The sequence below is a fragment of the Henckelia pumila genome, chromosome 2 (genome assembly GCF_033568475.1).
Source record: "Henckelia pumila isolate YLH828 chromosome 2, ASM3356847v2, whole genome shotgun sequence".
NCBI classification, from domain to species: Eukaryota; Viridiplantae; Streptophyta; class Magnoliopsida; order Lamiales; family Gesneriaceae; genus Henckelia; species Henckelia pumila.
In genome coordinates this window covers 128,682,772-128,703,468 of record NC_133121.1, presented here as the reverse complement: position 1 = coordinate 128,703,468, position 20,697 = coordinate 128,682,772, and the positions used below count along the sequence as shown (strand labels likewise).

Genomic DNA, 20,697 nt, shown 5'->3' with positions numbered 1-20,697 from the left:
TCATAATGCTTATAAAATCTTGTTGACTATACTTTTTACAGTTGTAAGTGCAAAACAAAATTTCTCAAATTTAAAGTTTTTCAAAATATTTCCTCAATAAACCATGTTATATGAAAAGATTGAATGAATTGGTTATGGTATTAATTGAGAAAAAAAAATTCCTGAACAATTTATCAATATTGTTAGCTCTGAACTGTCAGATGAGTTGTTTTATATTAATTATTTTGTACATGTTTGATCTTATTACTCAATTAAAATAGAAATATTTTGACTCTTGCACATTTCTTAAATCGAAAAATTTATTATTAGTCTAAAAGAATATGAACACACGTTATGATTTAGGGATCTTTTTTAAAAGTTAGACTCGGGCCAAAAAATTGTTAAAATTGGCCCTAGTGTGAAGCCTCGTATTTAGTTTTGTGTCAAGAAAATTACTTTTAACTTGCTAATTGCAAATGATTGAACTCATCCACATTTTTCTCTGCCGTTATATAGAAACCGACCAACATTATTTTTATATCTAAAACTCTACGGAAAATAACCAAAGCACAATCGTGCCATATATCTACATCAACGAATTAATTCGCACACCATTTTCCCAATATTACTTCCAAGACTACGACATGCAAATAAGAAAGCAAACACATAATAGTGATAATAGAAAGAATAATAAGATTATTATTTAATTTTAAGCTTCATATGTTTTAAAATCATAGAATACTGGCGATTTTAACGCAAGACTGATGTATAATTTAATTCACTACTCGTTCATAATATCCGATTTTTGTGCATTACAACTTTGTTTGAGTGGAAACATGTAAAATGAAAGCGTGAATTGATTTCCACACACACCGTGACCATACGAATTGCACGTACATCAATAGTTCACAATTGTAATCATAGTATGTATTTTTAAGTCAAAAAGCTTGAATTAATGGCTTGATGTGGTATATACGCGGAAGATGAATGTTACGGTGATGATTGATTAAATTTTATTGATGAATAAATATTAATGTTGTGATTATTAAAGTGTTTGTATATGATGTTGAGTAGCAATTGACAGTATTAATGTATGTTTAGTTTAATAGTCAGACAGTTTTAAATAAATTGGACAAACAAATATATATATTTTTTACACACGAGGTGTTAAGAAATGAATTTGGATTTATGAACTTAACTCAACTCGAAAACCTCGAAAACGAAGGTGAAGATATTAACGCCCAAATATTCAAATAAGTGCAACCAAAATTTCGAATAAAATTTTAATAATACTATAGCTTATCAAGCCAACTAAACATATATCCTAAATAAAGTCTTTTTTTATGTATATTAATAGTAATGATTGAGGCTTCTAAAGACAAAATATTGTGGTCAGATTCGTATAAATGGATTAGATCTTGGAGAGCTTGAGGGGAATCTCACAGGAGTTTACAAAAAAAAATAAAAGGTTTTGTCAACTGTGACAAATTCCGGCGCTTATTTTGCACATGATGAAAAGGGAAATAGTTTGGCTTCCCAAAACGACCTAAATTTTAATAATATTTTTTTCTTTTTTTAATTTTTAATTCAAAAGATCACGACAGTTTACGTCTATTCATATTTTTTCTGAATTTTTATGACAGAGCAAACAGATTTTTGTGCATGATTTCACACCCGAACTCGAGCTAAATTTGAACTGATTTCACTATTTTTTTTTTTGCCCAATTTGTATAAGTTGATAGTTTTAGTATAGTCGTATTTTATAAATATATTTAAAATTAACATGCATGTCTCAATATTTTAATGTAAATAACTAAATATATTGAATCGAACTCAAATTCAAATTAATTTGTTTTATTTTGAATAATATGAAGAGCTATAAAAATACTTTTTTATCGTAGCCGCAAATATAATTTATCCTACAAACGACTGTATTTTTCTGTGCTTCATTTTTTCTTTCTTTCTTTATTATTTTTTATTAGTTTTTTTTTATCTTTTCTTGTTTGTTGTTATTATCCGTCCTGAAAGCGAAAGGCTACGAGGCTATAATAATAACGTCTTGTCACATATTTTTTCCCTCGATTTCTTTGGTCAATGGTCGGAAAATACAAATTAGGTTATGGAATATTTGTTTAAATATTCTCTCCAAAAACAATTCTTCATCAAATCATTAGCCAATGACCGAGAACACGTAAAACTAGGCAACTGAATAATTTCTGGAATGTTATGGGATAATTTTTATTAAAATCATATAACTTGACGTAGAATAGACTGAAATTCATTACGATTTTATTCATCTAAACAAGTTAAAGAATATGAAACTATTGATTTCTGAATTTACGTAATTCAATTTGAATAGTATTTATCTAATGGAAAAAAATATTAACTAAGATAGTATTTGTAATCAATAAAAATAAGTGATTAATAATTTTTTTCCATATTTTTTTTAAAAAAAATAGTAATAACTTATTTTTAGAGATTGCAAACACTATTTAAATCGGTCTTTCGATTTTTATCAATCGACTTCGAATGTCAATTTTATATGAACTTCATGCCCATGTTCAACCATAGAAATTAAAATTGGCAACCCCATTGGGATTGAATGAAATGTCGTGTGGTCCGTGTGGACTATTGATATCAAAATATGATATCCCACTAGATTTTATATTTTCCTTATTGTTTGATTTTTATTTGAAAAATTCAACACAGATTTTTTTTTTCCCCATGAGATTCTGGAGGGACCAGATTGCATTCTAAGTGTCTTGTGAACCCTATACAACCACGTATTTAATACAGTTGCTTGTACAAATCATATATCAACATGTTATTTTTTCAAGAGACTTTAATTTTTTAAATTTCCTCATAAATTAGGAAGTGTTAATCAAATTACAAATACATTACCTATATAAAATCGATATGGTTCAAAACTCACATGAATATCAACTCTCCGTATTTTTAAATCTTGATTACACGCATCCTTAAAAAAATCAATAAACAAAAGTACATCGTTGAAACTTGAAAGCTCATACGATCATGTAAAATTAAAATATTGTCTAAATAATGTTTTCTTGGGTTAGAGTACTACTCGAAAACAAATGATCACGTACTGTTTCATGTGGTTGGCTGGACTGTGTGAAAATAAATAAACAAATATCATTTAGACTGATTTTAGAGGGGAGTTTCCATTGATTTTGCTACTTCTGAACCAATTATTAAATGACAAAAGAGCCAAAATTAATCCTCCACCGACCATGCATGCCCATCGAAATTTCCACCAAAACGAAGTAGTGACACCAACTCGACTTCCATAAAAACCTAATTAAACTAATCGATACTTATCAAACACTCAAAAAATAACCAACCAACCAAACCGAAACATATTCAAACACTCTACATAACTACCAAAACAATTTAGTTCCATCGATTAGTTCAGTTAAATCAAGGCTTTTGGGTAAAAAAAAAAAAACAAATGGTTCGTGTTTTTTCTTCGATATGTCTGTTTATTTGCGATTGTAATTTTTCTCTTTGCCCAATTTTAGTTCAACGTATGTATCACATTTTCGATGAAAAATGACTAAAATCACCAAAAATCGAAAGACATACGACTAAAACTAAAATTCGATAACACATAAAATATCAAGAGAGTCCGTATTAACAAGTACTTTAAAAAAAATTTAGTGTTTTATAAGCGAAAAAAACTTAAAGTATGCGTTTAAACAAGATTTTTTGTAAAAAAAAAAAAAATTCAAATATATTTTTTAAATAATATTCTCCAATTATAAATTTAAAAGAACCATTATGATGAATTAACTGTTGATGTTTTTAGAATTGAAATTACAACGATGTAAATCAAAACATATTAACTTTTAAATCTAAAAACGTTTTTATATATCGCTTGTCCAAAGTCCAAACTCATATATACTTATTTTTAAAACAACCTATAAATTAAAACATTTTTTTCCTAATTAACAGGAGCACAAATCGGGTTGTTGAGGTAAGGTATTTCCTGTTCCCGCTGCGAAAGGGTGTATAGTATTGTTTCAATATGTTTGGCTTCCACAAAGCACGAACTCTACTATGTATGTATAGTGGGCACCTATATATATATATCCAGCTAGACTCCACTTTTAATTTGACCCCACTTTTACCATTTTATGCATATATTTTCAAAACACATTCAATCCACGTGGCGCCACCGCTTTTATAAAAACCAACCACATCCCCACTCACCGACATCATATCCTCGCACAAATACCTTACAATTTTTAGTCTTAATCATGGTTAATTTATAACTAAGCCATTTGCACACGCAATATCTATGTTTATCAAATTATCATATTAAAAAATAATTTATTATAAAATTTGTATTTTTTTAAAATAAATTAGAAATCAATTATGTCATGTAGGTAATGCATATAAGAGTTAGTTTTGAATTTTGAGATTAAAATATGTCACGTGAAGTATGAAATGGTGAGAAAGTTGTATAAAAATAAATTGAAATTGTTAAATAATATATTTATTTATTGGATAGGGTTATTTTTTGAAGTTCACTTAGAAATACCAAAAGTTGGTTACTATAACATGTTTATAAGGGGTGTTCACGGTTTGGTTAACCGTCCAAATCGAGCCGAAACCGAAATTCGGTTTGAACTAAAAACCAAACCGAATTTTTGGTTCGGTTTGGTTTTTTCAATCGGTTCACCAAACCGAACCGAAAAACCATTTTTTTGATTTTTTAATTATTTTTAACTATTTTAATTAATTTTTTATTTGTTTTTATTAATAATTAAATATAAAATAAATAAACTAAATATAAATTCGGTTAAACCGAAAATCGAACCGAAAAACCGAAAAATTTCGATTTTTCTACCGAACCGAACCGAACCGTTAAATTCAGTTCGATTTTCGATTCGGATTTTCGGTGAATTTCGGTTCGGTTCGGACCGAATGAATACCCTAATCACATGTTCTTGCTTTATTAATAGTAATAGATAATAATCTTGTATTTTTAATTAATAGTGATCTTAATTCCCCGAATACATTAATTATCATGTTTCACACCAGATTTATTAATTTAATATGAGTTTAAGTGTGATTTTTTTAGATTTACCATGATATATATTTATTAGTAAGTTTTTGGATTTTTTTGGCTACTGAGAATAACCCTTGAAGAATGTTCAAGTGTCTTTAGTTTTTCCTTTTCCATGTCTTTGGATTGACCCATTTTCCATTCTTGAATTTCTTTTCATTGGAAAATAGTAAAAAGTTAACTTTAAATTAAAAAAAAAGATCTATCTAACTTTAAATTATATCCAAAAAGTCATGCTTAATTAATCAAGTTTATCACTTTTTCAATGCTTTTAATTTGTCCGCCCATATCGAAACTTCTTCTTACACGCTTCGTGCTTAAGTTTTAAATTGAATTTGTGTTAATATAAAAGTACCATCTCACACTATATTCAAACGTCTAATTTTAATTTGATTACGTAAAATTTAATTGGTTTTAGATAGAGGTAATTGCCACTTTGGTTTAGGAAACTAGACCAATAATTAATGTAAAAAAAAAAATTGCTTAATGTATACCTCGATCAATTTTATGGTTATCCATTGGGTCAAAAGTCTGAAACATTAACAATGTTATTAATTTATATATAGCTATGTACATGTGAACATGAGAGAGTGAAATTAATACACATCCTTGTACGATTAGTTATGGGTTAGTAAAGCGTAGCCACGTAGTATGTACGAATTAAAATGTTTGAATCTGGAATCGCCAATTTTTTTGGGTCTCGAATTCAACGTCAAATTATTTGATTTAATTAATGTAAAATTATTAATTAATAAATAGATAAATAATATGATAAAAATAAGACGAAATTAATGGGAATAAGTTATACATAGATTAATAATACATCAAACCAAACAATGTTTGAAAGTACAACGAAGGGATAGTTAACAAAATAATCTTGATAAATCTTTTTTTTAAATTTTAAACTCCCAAATACATTTGAAAATGGTTATTTTTCAAATATTTAATCTGTTCAAAGTTATTTTTCACTTGCATTATATTTATCAAAAATGTCCCAACTCAAACATATGGGTGCCAATGTGTACATGCCATTATAATATAAGACATATAACTAGGGGTGGGATCGGGTCGGGACTCGTTTCGTAATCCCCTTATCCGATTCTCGTCCCAATAAAAATTGAGATTTTTTTTTCTCCCGATCCCGCACCCGAAAAGTGTCGGGACCCGAATGTTCGGGATCCCGAACATTCGGGATCTCGTCGGGTCAGGAGAGGGTAATTCCGAACAATATTTTTTAAAAAAGAATTTTATGAAAATATTTTTTAAAAAAAATTTATGAAAAAACTCAAACAATTTCTTAGTACATTACAAATAAATTAAAATTATTTTGTATATAACCATTAAAAAACTAAAACATTTTCTTATTACATTACAAATAAACTAAAACAACTACTTAATTAATACAATAAAAACATATAATTATTCATAATAAAAAAATAAATTTATAACTCAATGTTAATATTAAAAGAGATAAACATAAATATAAAAAATAATTATATGGTAGATATTTATAAAACATTAATATTAAAATAGAAAATTATAAAAAAAAATTATTTTTTTAATTAAAAATATTATTAAAAAAATATTATTTATATATTTGGATCGGGTCGGGAATCCCATCGTGTAGAGTTGCTTATCCCGATCCCGAAAATGATCGGGTCGGGAAAAATCCCGACTACTCGAGTCGAAAAAAGTTCGGGACGAAAAAAATTCGAGACGGAAACGGGTTGGGAATCGAGAAGGGTCGTGATTTTTTCTAAATTTGTCAGTCCTACACATAACCATGTACTACACATTTGATGCAGTGATGTTTAAGAAACAAATATAAAATCACACCAAATTGGGCACATTGATTATTCACTGATATACATGGTATATGCCATATATTCAGTTGGACCATATAACTTAGAGAGAAAAAAATCACCTCAATTAATTATTTTTAATTTATGATGTGTTTTTACTTTTTATGTTACTTCAAATACCCCTCCACTCAATAGACCTTTTTGTGTGTGTGTGTGTGTGTTTTAAATTCTTATCTATATTCATATATAGATGATAGTCTCGTAGAAACTGTTCAATAAATGACATGAAATTTTTTTTCCAACTATACCGTTCACTTCGATGATTATCATTAAATACAAATGTAACAGTAATAATTTTAAAATATTCATATGTTATATAAAATAATGATGACCGAAAATTACAGATTTCAACTAATTTTCGGTCATTTTCATGATTCCGATCATCGATATTGAAATTGGTATCATATGATACATCGTTAGATTCGCATTTTTGAGACGATACTACTCAAAAATTTCAATACAAACAGAATTATTTTGAAACACGAATGCACACGGATTCCCGCACCCTAAGTGCCAGGATCAAGTCTGGTTATATAATTACTACAATGATGAGATATGGTTTACTGGTTTTGTTTAAAAGTAGTTTACTAAAAATTTTGGAAGTCAGGATCAGTGGTCAACTGATAGTTCCAATAGTGGTGAAACACGACCATTATATTTAATATCAACCAGTCACTAATATACACAAGGTCATATTAGGTATTTCGCAGTCCCACGATCATGTCTCCATTGAGTGTGTATATATTACACGCACATTCACCTCCCATTGGCAACACCATTTTCTTCCAAAACTCAGTCTGCTAAACTCCATTTCCATGAAATTTCAAGCCCTTTTTTCCCTCTAAATTTTCATTCGCGTCTTTGCCCACGAAGAAAAATCTGTTATTTTCTCTGTTCTCGCACATCACTAACTCTGTAAGTTGTTTGTAGATGGACTTTTCTGCCTCTGTTTTTAGATTCTTGCTCAGACCTTTTTTATCTACAAATTCAGCGATCAATCTGTATGTATTTGGTGTGGGTTATCCTCTTTCTTATCGTCGTTTTTCAGAGTATTTAGAAGCGTTTGAGGTTGTGTATGACTTTCTTGAAGTTGCTGCTTTTATAACTTTTCTGTAAAAGCTTTTTGGACTGTGTGTGAGATTCTCCTGTTTATACTGTGTTGGTAGAAATACACGATGAATGTTTAAAGTTAGATGTTATTCTTTCCGGAATTGATTTTCTTGAAAATTGGAATGAAATCGTGTCGCTTTCGTGTATTGTGTTGCTGATGCCTAGAAGCTAATCCTCAATTTCAATTCGTGGCATCATGCTTTCGATCCTTGGAAAACTTTTCTTTTTAATTCCCATATCCTATTTCATAGAATTTTCACATTAATGGTAATAAAATAATTTACCTTTTGTCGTTCCTCTGCACCTACTTCACTTTCTACCTTTTCCCTGTCATTTTCTCAGTGAGTTCCATAATTGCTTATTTCCCCATAGTTTCAAGATTTTTTTGATTTCTCACAAGAATTGGAGTCCAATTTGCAGTTTCCCGATTGAATGGTTAATATGTTGGATAAAATGGAGGAAGTATTTGATCCAGAGGCAGTTATAGAAGAATTTGAAGCTTTGACAAAGGATGCTGGAGAAGTTCAGAGGGAAGCTCTGAGGAAAATATTGGAAGAAAATGGTGAAGCTGAGTATTTGCGAGAATGGGGTCTCAATGGGAGAACTGATCCAGAAAGCTTCAGGGGTTGTATCCCACTTGTCACCCACAAGGACTTGGAATCTTACATTCAGCGAATCGCCGACGGCCAAAATTCACCCATTTTGACTGGAAAACCAATCACTACCATTTCATTGAGGTGCCCATTTACCCCTCTTCTGATTCTTTGTCTCTATTCATTGATTTTTTTAATTATAAATTTTGGGTGAAATATGAGATTCTTGCAGTTCTGGCACAACACAAGGGAAGCCAAAGTTTGTGCCTTTTAATGATGAATTGATGGAAAACACCTTACAGATATTCAAGACTTCTTTCGCGTTTAGAAACAGGTAATTACTTTGATTTATAGGTTGGCTTAATGGAACCGTATTTTGTTTGGTATTTTGAATTTATCCATGACGTCCTCTGATTAAGACAAAATTATCTCGCATTCTTCAATAATATTCTATGGTGTGCAGTCTAAAGAAAAGTAAGTAATTGTGTAGAGATTTTACTACTTTTGCAGAGAATATCCAATTGCGGGTGGAAAGGCTTTACAGTTCATTTACAGCAGCAAACAGTTCATGACAAAGGGTGGCCTAGAAGCTGGAACCGCCACCACTAATTTGTACCGTAACTCCAAAATAAAGAAAACATTGAGTGAGATGCAGGTTCCGTTTTGCAGCCCGGATGAAGTGATCTTCGGCCCCGACTTTCACCAGTCCTTGTACTGTCATCTTTTGTGTGGCCTCATCTTCCGAGACCAAGTTCAAGTAATTTCATCCACATTTGCCCACAGCATCATCCACGCCTTCCGAACTTTAGAACAAGTTTGGGAAGAGCTTGTCAGTGATATCGGAGGAGGAGTTCTCAGCACCCGAATCACGGTCCCGTCAGTTCGATTGGCCATGTCCAAGATTCTTAAGCCTGATCCCGAATTGGCGGATACAATTTCTTGCAAGATCTTGGGATTAAACAACTGGAATGGATTGATCCCAGAGCTGTTTCCAAATACAAAATATATCTATGGGATCATGACAGGTTCCATGGAGCCTTATCTAATGAAGTTGCGGCACTACGCTGGAAACTTGCCGTTGTTGAGTGCTGATTATGGATCCTCCGAAGGGTGGATTGGAGTAAATGTCAACCCAAAGTTACCACCAGAACTAACTACATTTGCTGTGCTTCCTAATATAGGTTATTTCGAATTTATCCCTTTGGACGACGATTTTAACAGCGTCGAGCCGAATCCGGTTGGATTAACCGAAGTAAAGGTTGGCCAGGAGTACGAGATCATTGTCACTAATTTTGCAGGTGCTCTTTTGTTTATCCTCTCTGTTTTTTTATGTTATATTGATGACTATTTTTATGTTTATAACTCGATAAGGCAGTAAAAATGGTACTTCGAACCTTGATAACTCGTTTAAAAACTCCTGATACCCACTTGCCATGTGGATGTAGGATAATATGAAGGCATATTTTAATCTTTTCCAGGTCTTGGTGTTCCCATGTAGTGTATTTTTTTTATTATTATTAATCATATATAAGATTGTTTTTCACGTGACAAAACAAGCTCATGTGCAAGGAAAAATATGCTTGCTAATTCAACATTTTGTACTTTTTGTATGAAAGAGACATCGCATGAACAAGCAATATCGGTGGCATGTTCTTTACATTTGCGTCCTTCCGGAGGGTTGAACGATTCCGAACCACACAAAAAGTAAAGACTAGCGGAGTATTTTAAATCGTACAACAACCTAAATGAATGAATATCACAACTTATAAGTTATAAGTCAGCAGCGCGAAGTTTGTGTTGATTGATGATGCTAGATTATTATAAGTTGCAATAATATTCTTGCAGGACTATACCGTTACAGACTAGGAGACGCAGTAAAAGTGAAAGGATTCCACAACTCCACTCCCGAGCTGCAGTTCGTTTGCAGGAAAAATCTCCTTCTCACAATCAACATCGACAAGAACACGGAGAAGGATCTACAGTTATCTGTGGAGGCCGCGGCCAAGCTGTTATCCACGGAGAATCAAGAAGTCATAGATTTCACGAGCCAGGTCGATACGTCAACTGATCCTGGCCATTATGTGATCTTCTGGGAAACGAGTGGCGACCCGAACCATCATGAAATCCTACAAGAGTGCTGCAACTGTTTGGACAAATCATTCGTGGACGCGGGATACATGAGTTCTCGGAAGGTGAACACCATCGGAGCCCTGGAACTCAGGATGGTGAAGAAGGGTACTTTTCACAAGATCTTGGATCATTACGTGGGATTAGGATCCGCTGTTAGTCAGTTCAAAACGCCGCGATGCGTGGGGCCGACGAACAAGATTGTGCTTCAAATACTGACTAATAATGTCGTCAAGAGCTACTTCAGCTCTGCATATAATTAGTTTGAATCATTCACAAAGTTGCTGCTTTCATTTAGTTTGATCTACATGTAAGATATCTGTCTGTATTAGTAGTGACAACCTTGCTTTCATACGACAATAAAGTTTAATCACACCTTGTTATAAGTTGTCACTGTGTCATTTATTTTACTTTAATCAAATCCCGTAATTAAAATCAAGTTACTATACACAGTTATTGTTGTTAATTAAGGTTGATTACTATACACAGTTACTAATTGATGTTTTAAGATATCATAACGAATATTTGACTTGTGTCATTCATGGTTAGATTCATGCATTAATTGTTTCGATGACCTCTTGCAGGTCCGCACTTCGCTGTAGTGTCTCTCTGTTTTATATTCTTCATGTGGATGTGCAGTTTTTTTTTTTTTTTTTTTTCACGAAAACTAACAAAATAAATGATAAAATTTTAAAAATGAAAAATTGTAGCATTTTTTTTTACGAAAACAAAAAAAAAAAGGTAAAATTTAGAAAGAAAAAAAACACTGTAGCGTGTTTTCGTAAACAAATACAAAGAGCAATAGATATATCAATTCAATTTTACAAAAGTGTGATATTTTTGTAAATAAAAAAAGTTAAATGTCACAAAGGTTCGTGCTATTTTAGTAAATAAAAAAGCACCAAAGAACTAAAAAAAAGAAGGGACACATAAAAATAAAATGACTAATTTTCTTAATAATTTTGGTTATGTAATTGAGAATTAATTAAGTTAAATATAATCATAAATTTCTTATCTTAAGTATTCTAAAAAAAATTCATCTAAATTAATTTCACCAATTAATTGAAAAAAAATAATTAAAAGAATTCTACCGGAATAAACTAACAATAATATTTAACGATATTCTTTGTTTTGTTTTTTTAGGTGAATAGTTAATGATATTCTTCTTTATGTACTTTGTTCTTTATTAGTCAATCTATTTTTTTTTTACCCCTTCCCATTTGTTCGCGCCTTGTTCATGCTATGCGGGGACAAAAACTATCTTATCGGGTTCTACTTCTACGTTTTTGGTCTTCTGAATCTCTTTGTCGCAAAATGCATGAATCATGCATTTGTATTTGGGTTTTGAGATCCAACTCTACTCTAACAATCTTTACCATTTTTTTTTTAAAATTTATTTTGTTTTTACATTATTTGATTTAAAATTTAAATTATGTGCAACTGTTGAAATTAAATTCATGTGCGACTTATTACTCGCGTTACATCCGCAAACGGTTAGCTTTTATACTATTTTTTTTTATTTTTTATGTTACACACTTGACTAGAATAATCAATAATGTTATATATATTTTTTCGTCACAAGTGGTGCATTTGAAAAAGCACGTACATTGTTCCTTCTATGTAGATGGATTAAAAAAATAAAAATTGATCTAAAACAAAACAAATATTTATATTAAATTCTCGTTTCAGCATTTGTTCGAACGAACAAATATTTTATTTTTCGCCATACATGAATCATGTTTTACTTTATTTTCTCATTTATTTTGGCTTAGATGATTTTAATATATGTAACATATATTTTATTTTCGTCACGAGTCATGTTGAACAACATTTGTATCAGGTTATCACTACGAACAAAACAAATCCAATTATTAAATGAAATTTAATTAAATTTCATAAATTATTAGACTAAAAGCGAAAACAACTAAAATTGGATTTAATTTTTTTTTTTTTTTGCATATATAATTTAGTCGCCAGCTAAATTTTCAAACTTTTAATTCAGAGAATCTGAGTAGCGAGGAATCATATAAAAACAAAACACGCCAACGCACCCCGTCTGTATGTCTCCTTCTCCAACAAAATATATACATAATTAAAACTTGAGGAAACAGTACTTTAAGGTAGCGTTTGGTTGAGCTTCTAAGAAGCAATTCTCAGCTTTTATTTAATAAAATTTCAAAATTTTGTAAAATTTTGTAAAAAAAACTGAAAAATACTTTTTAAAAGCTCTATCAAACACTACCTAAATAAGATGAAGATCATGAAGGAGTCACTTGACATAAAGATATGGGACTGTGGGAGCCCTTTATACGATGCATACGAATTGGTGGCGGTGAGTAATTTAATGGAGAGACATAATTTCATGATAATGCCGCACCTGCAGCTCAGTGGATCAAGAAACTCCATCACTCGATCGTCGATGTTTGTATCACCGGCTTCATCGACAGAATATGGTTCGGTTTTGGCGTCGCCGCCGCCCGCCGCATAAATGTCGTCATGTTGTCAAATTCTTGAATGGGACCGTGGAGAAGGAAGATCTTGCATGGGTAAATAAAAGAGAACACTGGTATGTTAAGTTCTTGGAAGAAATATGGTATGGGGCGTACGTGTTCATGGTAATTAATTAAGCGATCCAAAATGTATGCTCATGAGTTGAAAATTAAATTTGATTTCCTCCTTTGATTCTTCTAGTGTTATATCATCTGTTACGTTGTTTAAATTTCGATATTTTTTCCCCTCAAAATAAAACAAAATTGACCATTACTGGAAATTACCTAGCTAGTAGTTGAATATGCTGAGCTCAAAAATGAATTTAGATATTTTTAATTTTGTTTTTGGTTGGAAAGTATACTACTATATGATTTTTTTTTTAAATTCCACCTAAGCAAATAAAAAAAGGTAAAACAAAAAACCAAGTACATCGAGAAGATGCATATGATCTAAGCTTTTTGGTTAATGAGTCATGTACTTTTATTACATTTTTGCTAATTTAATTTTAAGATCACGTGGACTTTGGTTTTACTTTCATTTGTTTTGATGAAAAAAAAAACAGATCGGACACTTTCTCATAAAAAAACCTAAATCCCCAAATTTATTTTCCAACTCATCATACGAGACCGTTATAAGCTAGGCAATTTGTGATAACCAGTTTTAATTTTGAGCATAAAATGATTTAAATTGAATTAATGCACCAAGACGGTAAATTAACTTAATTATAACAAAGCTAAAATTATAAAAAAAAATTATATATGATTTAACAAATCAATATCAATATTATTGGATACGTGTATGAATTCAAGGTGACATGTACGAATTTAAGGTGACATGCAATTCTTTTCCTTTAATATGGATTTAAATTCAAGTCTCTCAACTATCGAGACAGGTTTATATCACTATACAATTAAAGCTGTTGGACTAATTTTTAATCCTTTCAATATTAAGATCTGCTACGTTTAATAATTTATATCATATATCAATTAGTTTCTAGTAACATCTTTTCTTATCATCGTTTTTTGTCTTTGCACAAAATATTCTAACTGTTCTACCAGAATTTTCAATTTGTAAAATTTCGACAAGAATAAACAATTAGTAATTAGGAGAGACCCAAATTGAAATTTAATGTACAATTTTTTTTATAAAAAAAGATTTTTTTTTTTGTAAACTCTAAAAGCAAAATATAATTGGGTATTGATTTTAGTCAATTAGTAGTGTTACTTATAATTTGTGTTTATTTTTTTGAAAAATATCTTTTATGGAAGGGGCACTCGCAGAAGCCCGCATTTATTAATCAGATATATAGAAGTTAGAACAATGAAGGTCGCAGATTGGTGAATCTACATTTGACGGCCCAAACAAGAACACTGAACACCGCCATGACTTTTTTCTTTTAATAGATTTTTCCATAAAAACTTGTTTTGAATTTTTTTTAAAAAATAAATTATGATTCTCAATTAAAATCCTCACATCTCCCAAAAAAATTATTTCACTTTCTAACACAGTAAAAAAAATTATAAAGTATGTCAATGTATCATCTGCTATCAAGAAAGTACCAATCAGACAGACACCAGCCAAAAGCATTGTTGGTGTAAGTAAAATGTTGAGTTTAAAAGGGATACAAAATTGGAATTTTCTCTTTCTAATGTCATCCAAAGTCCAAACCATTAAAATTTATTTAAAATTATTGATTTCAAATTAATGAATGGGTCCAAATACTTTTCAATGTTGTATTTACTTATCTTACTAATTAAAAATCTATATTGTATACCAACGAATTTGTATTAATTTGGTGAAGTCTCAATGAAAATTAGAACTACTAAAGAGAATGTTATTTACACTGCATCTTTTGTTAATTACACTTCATCTTTAATATTTATACTAAAAATTGACAATGATACCCTCTAAATGATTGGTTTTATTTTAGTAAATTCAATAATGATTTCAATGTTACATTCCTAAAATATGTTAATTACTCAAAAAGTTATGGTTAAATTTGTTGATCATTAAACGTAAAAATAAATATAAAAAAATTAAAACTAATTGTTATTTTTATTTTTGTGTTAATTTATATTTGTTTATCAAATTTCCGTAACAAATGATGTTCCATTTTTATTCTTTAATTTTTATTAACTATCTTTGTAATTTTTTTAAAAAATTAAAATTTTAATTAAGCATAATAGCTTCTGTCATAGTCATAGTTAATGTGTATTTAAAATTTTACAAAATAAAAAATAAACATAAACATAAATTAATATTTAGCATTTATCTACATAACACAAATAAAATTCAAACGATATCTTTATACTATACAATCAAATTGTTAATCACAAAAGAATATTACAAAATAAAAAATATATATTAACATAGAAATCTTAATTTTTTCTTATAAGTTAAGATACTTTGTATATTATATCACATTTGAATACAATTTTGGTGAATCTAAATTTTTTACATCCATTATTTCCTATAATTTTTTCACGAAAATAGTTATGATAAAAAAAATATTTTCGCTGTTTTATTTATATATAATAAAATTATATGAAATTTTTAAAAATATTAAACTTTAAGTTATTGACATATAAAAATATTGTATTTGTTGTTTTTTAAGGTAGAACAAGATGGTTTCAAAAAAAAAAAAGGGAAAAAAATATTTTATTATATGTTGTCTACTTGTCTAATAATATGTTATTTAAGTAAGGTGGAATGTTATTAACAATTTTTAGATTGTAAATAACACTCTTCTTCATTTAAATAACTTATTATCTTATTAAAGTAGAGATCCTTTAATTAACTAAATTTTAATTAATTGATGAAGTTTGAGATGAAATTACGTTTATATCCTAATTTAATTTTCAAAAAAACCAAAATTATTAGACAAATTATTCATTTTATATGGTCTCTAATTTTTTAGCCATTAGATTTTATCTTATTTACCAAAATGATATTTCACTATATTTGTTTGTATTTTTAAATTTTAAATTAGATAGTTATCACTTTTAAATTTTTGAATATCTAATTCATCACGTGAATTCTAAAAAGAGTAAAATTCATTTTGATACACGAACTATTGGTGAAATGTCAAATTGATACATGAACTATTGAAAATGATTTAATTGGTGCATAATCAACTTATAAAACCAATTTTACCCTTCACCTACATTATTTTAAAGTCTAATATTTTTGTTAAATTAAAATAAATACACAAATTATTTTTAAAAATTATTTTATTCATACAATTATAAATAGAAATTTATATTTATTTAAATTTTATATATAGAAAAGAGATCGTACTCATTATACGAAACATTCTAAATATTAATTTGTTAGGATCAAAATATGTGTAGAAGGGGGGGGGGGTGAATACACAGTTAAAAAATTTCAGAGTACTTCGATCTGATTTGTTAGAATCAGATGAAAGTTTTATTTGCTTAAAACTTTTGATCTGCTTGAAAGATTCTGACCAAGTCAGGCGGAAGTAATCTTCCTTGCAGATTGAACACTTATAAGAACTAATGCAGATGAAATGGAATAAAAGCAGTAGAGAAATAGATTTGTTTCTGGATGTTCGGAGATGAATTCTCCTACGTCACCCATTCTTCTGTTTTCAGAAGAATTCCACTAGAAGACTTTGACTTATACAATCCCTTTGTACAAATCCAATCCAATCAATCTTTTGAAAGGAACTCCTAGCAATATTCTAACTCAAAGCAGAACAACTTTTCTACTTAAAGTTTACAAAATGAAGCAACAGAGTATGCTTCGTTGATTTGATCTGGAAAGCTATATGACTTTGATCTGGATCGAATTGAAATATTTCTTTGAGCTTTGATCGATCTGGGAGATATTATAACTCAGACTATCGAGACTTTGATCTGATAAGTTTCTGGGTTTGAGTGAAGGCTATTTCAAAATTCGATTGCTTTGTAATTTTCACTCCTTGGTCTCGTGTCTTCAATCTTCGAAATACTTGTATATATAGTCATCAAAAAGTAATCAGTGAGCCGCCAACACTTTCTGATTTTGAGCCGCCAGCATATCTCATAAATGGCTCACAAATCTTGACTTAGAGTGAAGGCCGAGTGAAGGCCGATCAACGTTCAAAATCTCATTAAATAAGTTTGTCGTTTTCTTCAATGATAGCAACGGGTAGATTTCTGACAAAGCTTCGATCTGGTTGTTGACCATTTTAGATCTTGTGTCAATCGCTCCGGTGTAGTTTGATCTGCATCACGTTACTTTGATCTGGCAACTTTCATAGAGATCTTTATTCTTTAATATTTGATGGGTCCGATTAATTTATTTACTTGGTTTTGTTTTGAATTTGTAATCACCGAAATTTTAGAGTTTGATTTTCCAACAATTTCTCCCTTTTTGGTGATGTCAAAACCAAGTTAATATCCGGATTGAAAATATGAAGACTATCATCGAATAAATTTTCAAAAAGATTTCTGTCATAGATCAAATAATAATTTTAGACAAAATAAATGTCGAAAATTAATAGTTCCTTGACTTGATCTGCTTGTATTTGCTTTTCTTCTGATCTGAGAGTTTTTACTTCTTTCCCTTGCCTTTGGCTCTTGACTCAGTAACTTTTTCCCCCTTTTTGGCATCACCATGCTCGGATAAAAGATCCACGATAACAGTGAGCTGGGTACCAAAAGTGTCATGAATCTGCTTGTTATTAGCTTCAGTGGAGGCTTCTAGACTGTCAAGCTTCCGAAGAATATTTAGATATTCTGCAGTGTGTTGCTTTCGAACGTACATAACAGATTCACTTACGTTGTTTACCATTGTCAGCACATGTGATTTGAAATCACGAAGCTCAGTAGAAGTTTGTAGCTTATTAACTTGCAATTCACCAACAATAGAAGATAATTGGATGAGTGAATCAGTCAAGCTTTGGTCTGGACTGACTTGAATCGGTCGAGAAGAGGAAGGTGCTGCATCTTCAGAAGAAGTGAAACCACAGAGTTGAAGTTTCGTAGCAGAGACATCAGAAGAAGTAAGAGCAATATTCTCCATAAATTCTGATGTTTCATCTGGATCTGTGATAGAGATCTCTGAGATGGATAGACTAGGTAAGCTCATCTTATCTTTGAACATAATGGCAGAAGGCTTGAACATACTATGAAGAATATCAGGCCTGACTATCTTATGAATAGGAGGCAGATCTATTACCAAATGTTCAGAAGATCCTCTTATAAGAGAATCATCAGATAAGCCAGAATTTTGCTCTGCCATGGGAACAAAAGGTACCAGTGCTGTGTTCGGATCAATAGCAAAAGTATCTTCTCGTTCTTGAGAGTCCATGACGATATCCTCAGTAAGGAAGTCATTCGAAATAAAAGCATCGATGAATAATTCATCTGCAACTTGATCTGCAACATTTTCTTCAGCAACGATATTAGTTTCAAAAGGTGGAGTGTTGGAGATCGTAGATGCAGCTAAGGGTACTTCTAATTCCTTCTCAGCAGAAGAATCAGGCTTTTCTGTATGGACAATTTGATCAGTTGAAGCTTCTTCGATAGTAGAAGGAATTAATGGTTCTTTGACTTGAAAATCCTTAGCAGACTGATCTGTGAGAACATCAGCAATGATCGATGGTTCTTCTGAAACAAGAGTATCCTTAACTGAAGAGATGCTTGAATTGAAAGGGTCGACAGATAGAATAACATCATCTATCAGAGATAGTTCATCTGCTTCAGAAGTGAAAGATGAAGGTTGGTCTTTGACTAATGCTTCGGATGGAAATTCTTGTCTCATAAGATAAACTTTTTCTGACATCAAGTTGGCATCATTCTCCAATTGGTTAAAGGCACCTGTTTTATCAAATATATCCAGACTGATTGGATTGAATTTTGCTCTCTCTGTTTGAATGTGCTTTAGAAGAGTACTTTCCTGTAGTCTAAGATGAATAAACTCTCTTCTGCTCAAGGCTCTAGAAATTATCTTAGTTTCAGCCCATTCAAGAATTTTCTCTTCAAGTGCAGCAATTCTGTCCAGTGTCTTTGATTCCTTGATGTGAGAAAAATGATCTTCAGTCCGATGAAAAACCCATTTATCAAAGAACTTCATTTTCATATTCACATCTTTGACGATATGTTCAGCAGTCATATCAACAATTCTTTGAATGTTGGATAACATATTTGGAGCATCATCAGGATTTTTGAAGAATCCAGATTGAAGTACAGAGATGTTAAGCTGAGTCAGTGGTGGAACAATTTGTTCTACCAAGGAGAGTGGAATAGCTGAAATCGGTGCCGGTTGAAGAGGCAGTGGAATTCGAGAAGGAAACCTTACTATCCTTCTTCTTTTCTGAGGATGAGGAGGGATAATGGCAGCAAGGGTAACTTGATCCGATTCAGAAGATTTGGATGCAGATGAATAAATCACATCTTTCCGCTTTGTTGTAGTCTTTCTTCTCGGGATTGTTCTTTTCGGAGGCGTAGCTTCCTTTGGTGATGAGATGACCAGGGATTTTGATTCATCTTGAAGCGTTAAATTTTCAATTTCATCCGAATGAGATGAACCACGTTTGAAGATAATTAGCTGCTTAGCTTTGTATACATCAATGGCTCTTTTATTTAAAGTTTTGTGCGGATGAAGTGCAGATGAGGGTCCCAGATGGACATTCAGATCGTTCAAAATATCACCGATTTGAACTGCAAATCCTTGTGATTGTTCTGTAGGTGCAATTATCATAGCAGATAGAATATTGAACAGAACAACAGACCAATTTACGGAAATACCAGCAGATATAGCAACCATAACATCAAATTTCTCAGATGTAATTGCATCGAAAGAACCTGCTTTGGCCAGAAGAGATTTGGCCACGATATCGTGCAGAATTCTGAATTCCATCTTCAATTCCTTCTTCTTGCAAGGAATGCGGATTGGCTTGTTGGTCAAGGAGTACATGCTCTTCATCTGCCTCTTTGTTGTAGCAGATATTGAAGAAAAATCAGCAATTCCCTGTCTTGGCAGATCAAACGAGGAAGTAAACAGGGTAGAGGTGATCCAGACATATTCTCCACCAAGACTTGCAGAGATGGAATCTTCTTCAACTTTGGCTATCTGGAAAAATTTGGGTAGGGCTTGCTTGTAAAGCAATTTCTCGCCCTCGAGAAATTTTCGCAGCCCAGATGCTTCAACTGTTTTGAACATATCCACCATTCCTTGATCGGTGAGATCGAATATGGTGTGGAAATCGATGAGAAGAACATTTTGGGTAATGGGTGTCATCGTGTTCCTGCAAGATCGAAAGAAGAAAAGTGCGAGGTATCTGTTCTTTGCGAAAGAGAAGCAATTTTAGGGCTCAGAACAATACTAAGTGTAAAAAAATTTTAGTCGATAAGTTTTAAAACCTAGCACGTGATAGATGACATAAGCAACGATTCAAATTCAAAAAGTTGCGGCTGATGGGACAAGTACACACGCGGTT

General features: G+C 31.1%; 1 protein-coding gene across 1 annotated transcript; it reads left to right on the top strand.

Annotated features, from left to right (window-relative positions):
- The first annotated feature begins 7,689 nt into the window (after positions 1-7,689).
- On the top strand, positions 7,690-11,146 carry LOC140879889 (jasmonoyl--L-amino acid synthetase JAR4-like). Its single transcript, XM_073283848.1, has 5 exons — positions 7,690-7,845; positions 8,461-8,777; positions 8,866-8,967; positions 9,144-9,931; positions 10,479-11,146. Exons 2-5 carry the CDS (start codon positions 8,473-8,475, stop codon positions 11,021-11,023), a joined length of 1,740 nt encoding a protein of 579 aa, XP_073139949.1. The 5' UTR covers positions 7,690-7,845; positions 8,461-8,472; the 3' UTR covers positions 11,024-11,146.
- The last annotated feature ends 9,551 nt before the right edge of the window (positions 11,147-20,697 follow it).